The following is a 9870-nucleotide window of genomic DNA, read 5'->3' as shown; positions in this document are numbered from 1 at the left end:
TGTCCTGTCAGAACCCGACACACCATGTCTGACAGTAACGAGGGAAGAAAAGGACATGGATGTTGATGCCCGGTCTCCAAAATTAAATGGAATTAGCCATTTCAGCTGTATGGACGTCACATTAAGCAGGCATGAGCGAGAGAGCTGGGCAAATTTAGATGCAGAGGTGGGGTGGAGAGGGGCTTCTGCATGGCAGACGGGATTAGTATAATTAGAGAGGAAATGACAGGTTAATTGGATCGGATGGGAGTGGAATTTGTTTTAGTAGATCCATGATGAGACATGCTGAGAATTTTTTTGGCCTCAAATTTTCCCATGATCAGCCTTTTCGTTATTCGCCAGGTCTTGCATACGTATATTGGATAAAGGATCCTCAGAGAAAACATCAAAATTGATCCTGTTTACATTGTTAATGCACACTTCTGGTCTTATTGTGATTGATTCATCATTGCATGTTACTCCAAAGAATAAATTTGTTTTTGTAATCCTTCAAGTTTGCATGAAATGAAAATTGAAATCTTTAAAACTCAAATTTTATAAATGCCTGTTATTGATCTTACTGTGAATAATTCATCCATGCATACATTGCTTTTTTGAAACCTCATAATTTTTAACTAAGAATAACTCAATCTTCCATTGAGTCTTCACAGACTACTCTCTGGTGATGTATGCTGGGCTTCTCCAAACATTTAGTATACTTAAAGTCTGTTCATTTCTTACAGTCAACCTCTAGCTTGCTTTTAAATCTGCTTTCATCCAATCGTCAACTAATGAACTGAACCAAGTCAACATTTCCCGCATATGACACAATATGGGATACGGCATCTGTTGCTACTTCTATTACATTGCAACTTTAGTGATAATGTAATAAATCTTCCTCTAAAATGGGGTTCCTATTTTTCTGATGTCACTTAGGCTGTGAGGGTTACTGGATAATGTTAACCAATAGTAAAACAGGCATTAGTTATTCATTATTTTAGCAACCTTGCCTTCAGAGTTGGCCCCATCCTGGAATGCCGGCTTTTCACAATCCAACAATTCCTGATGCATAAAACCCATCCAAGTGTTGTCCCATATTTTTAGCATATTTGTTGAATATCCTTATTAAAAAAAAAAAAATTAATTGTGAATGTGGTGTTTACTTTAGGTGTTTACTTATTAAAGGTAAAAGAGGAAATCTACTATATTCAGGATTTGAAGCTTCAAATGCTGGTGTGATACAGAAGAAGAGAACTGAGACTTACAGTATAGTGTTATTTCTCAGAGCAGTGATATTCTCCTGACCTTTCCATACAACTGTCTCTCCCTGATGGCACACTGCACAGAATGTTTTTCATCTTGTGAACTTTACACACTTAAATGTTAAAGGTTTACAACCAGAGCATTTTCTGAAGGTGTAGCGTTATTCAGAGATGAATGGCAGAATCAGTACAAATCCACTCAAATCTCCCTCAAATCCCGGAAAATATGTGTTGTAGTCCAAACGTGTCGTTCGTTGTAGTTTTCGAAAAGTGATTTCTGTTAAATAAAATATCTCCTTTTGAAGTGGACAAAGTGAGCTTTGTAACTTTGCAGATCTTTTTTATGCTCAAACAGCAACATTATAGACTAACTAAAGTTGAAAAAGTGAAAAAGCATAATAGGACCCCTTTAAAAAGTCTGTGTATACTGAGTACTAAGCACTCTGGCACTCCTTTTTTCTTTGCAGATCATCAAGAAATCCTGCATTGAGATTTTAGCAGCTGAGCCGTCCAGTGTTTGCGCTGGTGGTAAGAGTCACCTCAACACTCGCCATGTTAATGTTTTTGTAATAATCTGAAAATAAATGTAATTAACACCATGATTTTTTACATTAAATCTGTCTGCTTTTAAAAGAATATGAAAGGTCAGTGCGCACACCATAGTAAACAAAAAGCTTGTCTGTGCTAATTGTGTGAAAGCCCTGAGCGGTGTAATGGAAGCTTGTGAGTTGCGCTCTCTTGCACTTGAAAATTGATCATGTCTGGGCAGAGCTAATCCGCCTGTTCGCGTTACCAAGGAGACAGCGCTGTAAGTGCACTCTCGCGCAGTAAGTGCAAGCTAATAAGGTCATGTCAAGCCACATCCATCCTCTCTGGCCTACACACCAGTGCTCAATGTGGCAGGTCTGTCTGCTGAGCAGCAGCCAATTAAACAAATGGGCATTTCACTGGTAAAGGCGGAGCGGAACTGCAGCGCAGTTATTCTGCAGCACCTCGGCTAGACAACAGATCCGATGTGGCAAACTAGGCCAGGAAGAACCAGCCAGGCAAAAAACAGCTCTCTAATTTCACTTGAGCATTCCTAACAATAAGTTCTCTGTCAAGTTATGGGACATCAAACCCTGAAGCACACAGAGGGAGAGAGAGAGAGAGGGCACGCAGTGACCACTGCCAAACGATGGTGGTTAAAACAACAATACCCCTGCAGTTTGACCACACACTTATACTTTTGTGTCTTAGCACTAAGATATATTTTAGTTTAAGAGCTTATTTAAGTCAAAATTATTCATATCATTATCGTTATTTTGTATTAAATTAGATTTAAAATGATAGTGTTCACCTAGAAGTGTAAATCCTCATGTTGGGTCTCTTTTTTCTGTGGAACAAAGAAGAAGATATTTTGAAAATGTTTCAACTGTATTTGTCCATACAATGAAAGTCAGTGGTTTCTACAACAACAATAGACTGCACTGACTTCTATTGTAAGGACAAAAAGATTAAAAAAAAAAAAAAATGTCTTCTTTTGTACTCTGCAAAACAACATAATTCGATAAACTATCCCTTTAACAATCATCTTGTTTTATTTCTTTATTTTAAAGCCACTAATCCAAAACAAAACAGTTAATGACCCCAAACCACTTTTTATTATTAACATGATTAATGAACATGATCCTTAAAGGAAACATTGCATGACAATGAATGTCATAATTAATGAAACATGTTGTGTAATTAAATCAATCCTTGAAGTAATGCACTGTGAAAATGACCATCCACTGTATGTGTAATATGGTGCTCTAAATATTACAGTTTAGCCGAAGTTGCATTTGAAACATGGGACTCATTTTTTGTTCTAATTTGATTGTGGTTAGTGGTTTGGTGTTTTAGTTGAGTGGTTTGGTTTGGTTTATTTGTCCATTAACATGAACCTTATTGGAAACATTGAATGGCAATGAATGCCATAAGTAATGAAACATATTGTTGCGTAATTAAATCAATCCTTGAAGTAATACACTGTGGAAATTACTCGTACAGCCATACGTGCATTATATTCCTCTAAATATTACAGTTTAGCTCGTTTACTTTAGGTGTTTACTTATTAAAGGTAAAAGAGGAAATCTACTATATTCAGGATTTGAAGCTTCAAATGCTGGTGTGATACAGAAGAAGAGAACTGAGACTTACAGTATAGTGTTATTTCTCAGAGCAGTGATATTCTCCTGACCTTTCCATACAACTGTCTCTCCCTGATGGCACACTGCACAGAATGTTTTTCATCTTGTGAACTTTACACACTTAAATGTTAAAGGTTTACAACCAGAGCATTTTCTGAAGGTGTAGCGTTATTCAGAGATGAATGGCAGAATCAGTACAAATCCACTCAAATCTCCCTCAAACGCACACTGGTGTGCACAGTGCCATGAGTAAGGTCACATCCACTCTGCATCCTTTGACGCCCGCTGAGACAGCTTCTAAGTGAGCGTGTTTTTCTCTCTAACATATGCTGCTTAGCAGCCGTCAGAGGGTCTACAACATCGCCTGGGGGGTCTCAAAGGTCATGCAGCCAGCGTTGTCGGCCACCAACGCAGCACCTCCAGCTAGAGATTTGTGAAACTCTTCGCTTTTATTATTAGCACCACTGGAGCATATGCATTTGCCCAGTTGAGTTGAGCGTTCCTGAAAGGTTAAGGGTGGAAAAAAGAAAAAGAAAACATGCCCTCTGGCTGAGCACACTTTATAATTTCAGAGTATGGCTTTTTTTTTTGGAAAAAGTCTACATGAGACAAAGATCTAAAAAGCCGGCTTGCCTTATGTAGGCATTTTTCTCATATTTTGAAAATATTTCAGTATAAATAGTACATGAAAACAATATTTCATCTAATTTTTGATTACATTTTTTCTGGAAGAAAAAAACACATGCTTTTCACTATGCAGTAAAAGGACTTGCTAAATGTTTGTTATTATATTTTTGGTTTGTGTTTCTTTAAGATTCTTTCCAAGTGGTTGTGAGGGGAAATGGATTTTTGCATGCCAGAAACATCAATCAGGTTCTGTGCAGCTTCAGAGTGAATGACACAGCTACACTGAGTAAGTAACATTATTTCATAAACAGTACTTTTAATATTGCATTCTTCTAAATAATGTATGCAACATACTTTTATTATGTAAATGACCATTTCTGCTATAGTAATAATGAAGTATTTACCCTGAGAGTAGGTCTAAATGATGATTATTGGTGAAAATATATCTTATTCTTTTTCACGCAATTCATTTTCAGATGAAAGACCTGTCAGTGTTGAAGATACGCTCCTTCTTTGCCCCGCACCAATCATAAATGAGGCTGGAAAGTAGGTGCACTTTATAGCTTAATGCATTGGTACCCTTGAAAAATTAGGGTCAGTGTCATTTGGAATTATTCTTATCAGTCAATCTTCACGCACCCTAACACATCGAGACAACAGGCATGTGGTGTAAAAAGCCGAAGAAGAGCGTATAATTAGCCTCTCTGAGAGATTAGTCACCATGGGCTTGACCTGTGTGAAAAGTTCCCAGTGAGTGTGCATGTTAGCCCAGGGCTCTGGTGGTTTTCTGAGTTGAGAGAGAAAAGAACAGACAGTGAAATACAGAGCCGCTCGTATCCACATCAGCCAGAGCAGAGCCCCGGAGACTCACTACAGGTTACTTGCCAGGCCTTCTACAACAAATGAGCTGCTGCTGGCGGCTCATTTCCCTACAAGCCCTCTGAATAATTATGTGTACCGCCGGCTGTAGACACCTTGAGGATTTCATCTGTCTTGTTCTTGTCAGGAAGATTCTTTGAGATGCCAATGAAGGAGCAACCTTTGTGATTCCTCTGCGCCCCATCCCCCAGTTAGAGCAGTGATTGAAGTGTCCATGCTCGGACGTGGCACCTCTGCTCTAAACAGCCCAAGCCATCAAGCTCTCAGGTGTGGATGGGAAGCGTCAGCTCTCCCGTGCAGCACAACGGGCGCAAGCAGACAGCGTACCAGCCCCTGCCCACCATCTCGCTGCCAGCGCTGCCCGCTGCCAAGCCAGTGTTGACCTTTTTACCCCTGCACTGTCCTGTCAGAACCCGACACACCATGTCTGACAGTAACGAGGGAAGAAAAGGACATGGATGTTGATGCCCGGTCTCCAAAATTAAATGGAATTAGCCATTTCAGCTGTATGGACGTCACATTAAGCAGGCATGAGCGAGAGAGCTGGGCAAATTTAGATGCAGAGGTGGGGTGGAGAGGGGCTTCTGCATGGCAGACGCTTGTCAGGAAGATTCTTTGAGATGCCAATGAAGGAGCCTCTCATGACACCTTAAGCAAAAGAGGGCTGTTTTTCAACTCTGGGTCAGCCTACATCACTACACATTGTATTGCGCTGCATTTGCTAATGTGACACAAAAACAGCTGGTGTTAATATATCAATATTCAGCACTTTCCATTCATTCAAAACTTTGGATTGATTCATGTGTTCTTAGCATTATTTGTTATTGGATATAATCAAAATTCACAGTTCTGGATTAATAATAATATTGCCCAAGAATATAGAATACGTATTATTTTTATTTATCAAATCTCTCTAGAACACTAATTTCTGATTGGTCAATTGTGCCATCCAGAAGTCAGATGTTTCTTAATATTCTTAGTAAGATTTCTTAATAATATAATACTTTTGATTAATCAGCTCATCCGGTAACTGAAACCAGCACTATTTTCATTTCTCTCTGATCATGCAGAGAGTCTGATTTATTGATTAAAGTGAAAATTACCTCAAAGTACTTCAGTATTTATATTACTGAATATAATGAACTGTTCTTTTTATTAGTGAAAGCGTTATGATAATATTCAGGTAAGATTAAAAAAAATTGATAAAATCAATATTTCTTGCTCATATATTTATTTATTTATTTAGTGAACAGTTGTGTAATAATCTGGAGTGAAACATGCCAGATATGTGAATATGTAAATATGTGGAATATGTGGATTATGCAATGTAAATATTTGGATTATCCACTGTGGCTGGCGACCCCTAATATGACCAGTGTTATTTTAGTATTATGTATATACTATTCTAGTTTTTTTTAATGTTTTGAATTAACTTTTATTTTTATTTTCATTCTGATTTTGGTTGTAGTTTTAGTAATTATCTGCTTTGTCATTTTTTTTTCATATTTCTATTTATTTTTTATTTTTATTTGTTAGTACATTTTAGTACAAATTAAACTCATTTTATTTCAGTTATTTGCTAAGGCAATATTTCTAAAATAATTTTAGGTTTTTCATCTAATATGTAAATTTTATTTTATTACAGCTTTATTTCAAATACAATTTTTTATAGTTTTAGTTTTTAGTTAAGAATGAAAATATTTAATTATAACAGCAGAAAGTGAGAAAGTGAGAGTCGTGTAATAGGTAAGATGATGTCTATTTTGCAGTGACATGTCTGGATATGTCTTGTGGTATTAGAGTCTGATTTAGTGATTATTGAAATACATTAGTGTCTAGGTCTCTCAAAAGTCAGCCAGAATGGTATGCATTCATATAAGGGAAAAACGGAGATGAAACATTCCATCATAATCCAGTTACAAAAGGGGTGGAATGATTCCAGCTAATTAGAGTCAATGGAGAGTTACTTGAAATTAAAAATGCCATCCTGTTATGATTGTAAAAGACCATGTGAGTGATGTTCATTAATTTTTGAGGGGTGAGGAAAGGCGATTTCGGGGCAAAGTCTGCCCTCTCCTCCTCTGTATCCACATCTTGTGAGACGAAGCTGTCAGTGCTGTCACCTAAACTCGTGGTGACTGAGTGGCCTCCTGAAGATGTGCTCAAAAAGAGCCAGCCGTTTGCTGATTGATGGAAACTGAGATGGATCTGTCACTGGACCCCCCTCCACCCAACCCCCTGTTATCCTGTTGTGCCCTCTTTCAGCCCATCCCCCATCCTGCCAACAGAGTGGCACTGGAAGGGGTGTGTAGGACCGACAGAGAGGTAACGGGGCAATACCCCTTCAGTAACTTATTTTCAGCTCGGTCTGCTCCCCCACCAAAGCAGAAGAAGAGGGGTCGCCTAAATCAAGAAAGCTGAGGCTTTTCCTACATACCAGCACTCTGAATGCCCATGGACTGTTATCAGTCACATGTCAGTCTCATGTCTTTCTCATCTCAAGGTTTTAAAATATGATGTTTTACTGAAGATCTTATCCATTTTAAAATCCATATAACATATTATCACTATACATTACTTAGTACTATTAACAGCATCTTTTTCTATATTTGCACTACCATTCAAAAGTTTGGGGTCAGTAAGATTTTTTAAAAGAGATAATACTTTTATTCTCCAAGGATGCATTAAATTGATCCAAAGTGACCGTAAATACATTTATAACATTACAAATGAATTATATTTCAAATATATGCTGTTCTTTTAGAAAATGTTATTCATCAGAATCCACTGTTCAATCACATCCAACAATGATAGAATATGAAAGGTTTTTTAAACACCAGATCAGCATATTAGCATAATTTTTGCAGGACACTGGAAGACTGGAGTAATGGCTACTGAATATTCAGCTTTGCCATCACAGGACTAATTTACTATATATTAAAATAGACAACAGTTATTTTAAATTGTAATAATATTATACTGTTTTTACTGTATTTTTGATCAAATAAATGCAGCTTTGGTGAGCATGAAGATTGAATGCAGAATGTGATATCCAAGCAAATTCGATTCCAGTATGAAACATTTAGATCATTTACAAGAGATGCTTAGATCTCTTCTAACACTTTTTCAGGTCATCAAGGTCACAGCTCAAGATCCAACACATAAGGGCCTTTTATCGGCTGAAAAACCCAAAAAGCATGGGAATTAAGCAAAAGTCTTCATTTGATTCCCACTGAGTCTCATTGTGACTTTGAGAAGCATTTGAAATAATTAACAGATCGCAGTTGAAGCCTAATCAGAAATAATTGTTTGAAAGGCTCATTGTTTGCATATAAAACCAAATTTTATAAACGCATAGTATGCATAGTTCTACCTTAGATAACACTTATCAGTCAAGTTCCTGGCCTACATGCTTTCAGCATGCTGGTCTTTGAGGGTTGGTGTTGTTATCCATCAAAGAGGAATGCAATGGAAGTCATTCAGGCTCCAGATTACAAATTTGAACAAGAAAATGCTGATCATAATGGCTTTAATAATAACCCCATTACAAGCTCACACATGTCCATCTGAGGAATGCAATGAATATGCCTTTTTAGCAGGTGTGATTGAAGTGTTTTGTGTGTGTGTGTGTGTGTGTGTGTGTTAAAGGGTGATATATCTGCAGGTTAGCATGAATGAGGGTTTGTCCTACATCACAAGCTCAGTGCACATCTCCACTACTGAATGTGTAAGTACATCTTTGTTCCTTTCTCAAAACCACTTCTGCCTGTAAAAACATGAATGGTGGATATGTGATCACTATGATAGTGATTCAGCTTCTCTGAATGTCTATTCGACATTGTTGTTTGCTGTCTACTACTATTTTGTTTTTCCCCCTTTTCTCTTACTCTTTCTTTTTCTCTTATGAGGTCTCCTCTGCTTTCTTTCATCAGAGGAGTCTGGTTTTGTCACGTAAGTTCAAATTAGCAGTAAAAACATTAGTTCCATTGCTTGGAGTAGCCATTTGCCCTCTTCTTCAATCTCCTTACCTGTATGTTGATTTGTGTTATGCCAGCAAATACTCATGAAGATGTATTCATGTGTGTCTCTGAGTGCAGTATGATGGGACCATCCTGCTCATCTCTTTACTGGCTGTTTTCCTGTTGCTGGGACTGGTGCTGATGTGGTGGTTCTGGCCTCTGTGCTGTACAGTGGTACGCTGTACAAAAAAAAGCCTGAAGCTGATCACAATTAACAATTACAGTGACCTCAAAACATATTTAAGCAATTAAACTTTAATTGAATTAATTATTTCAATTTATTATTGAATAATTATAAAAATTATTTCAATTAAACATCACATTATTCAACCAAAAGCTTTGAAAAGTGTCATAATAATAATCATAATAATAATAATACATTATTATTGTTGTTGTTGTTGTTGTTATAAATCATGTTTATTTGTGTCATTCACACACAATGATTTAAAAATGTCAGTATAATAATAAAATAATAAATATTATATTATATTATTACACAAATAAACAAGGATTAAACAATGTCTGTACATAATTATTTATAAATCATGCATTTATTTGTGTAATTCAAACAATAATTTAACAATATCATAATAATAATCATGATATTTTTGTAGTTGTTATAAATTATGTTTATTTGTCATTCACACACTCAATGATTTAACCATGTCATAATAATAATTATCATCACCATACACAAATAAACAAGGATTAAACAATGTCAGTACATTATTATTATTATTATTATTATTATTATTATTATTATTATTATTATTATTATTATTATTATTATTATTATTATTATTATTATTATTATTATTATTATTATTATTATTTATAAATCATGCATTTATTTGTGCAAAAATAATTTAACAATTTCAGTATAATAATAATAATAATAATAATAATAAATACTACTACTACTACTACTACTAC

General features: G+C 36.1%; 1 protein-coding gene across 2 annotated transcripts in view; it reads left to right on the top strand.

Annotated features, from left to right (window-relative positions):
• The window catches only part of antxr1d (ANTXR cell adhesion molecule 1d), a 33434-nt gene that overhangs the window by 9137 nt on the left and 14427 nt on the right, over nt 1-9870 (top strand). Inside the window, exons 9-13 of one of the 2 annotated variants that reach the window (XM_016512445.1) lie at nt 1709-1769; nt 4227-4325; nt 4516-4585; nt 8567-8645; nt 9016-9111. In XM_016512445.1, coding sequence (XP_016367931.1) covers nt 1709-1769; nt 4227-4325; nt 4516-4585; nt 8567-8645; nt 9016-9111 — 405 coding nt within the window. The remainder of the gene's footprint in view (nt 1-1708; nt 1770-4226; nt 4326-4515; nt 4586-8566; nt 8646-9015; nt 9112-9870) is intronic. The other variant, XM_016512452.1, reaches the window with a different exon arrangement.

Source organism: Sinocyclocheilus rhinocerous, unplaced genomic scaffold (genome assembly GCF_001515625.1).
Source record: "Sinocyclocheilus rhinocerous isolate Xijiao unplaced genomic scaffold, SAMN03320098_v1.1 scaffold1243, whole genome shotgun sequence".
Classification (NCBI taxonomy): Eukaryota; Metazoa; Chordata; class Actinopteri; order Cypriniformes; family Cyprinidae; genus Sinocyclocheilus; species Sinocyclocheilus rhinocerous.
The sequence above is the reverse complement of the archived record's forward strand: the minus strand, read 5'-3'. Positions and strand labels throughout refer to the sequence as shown.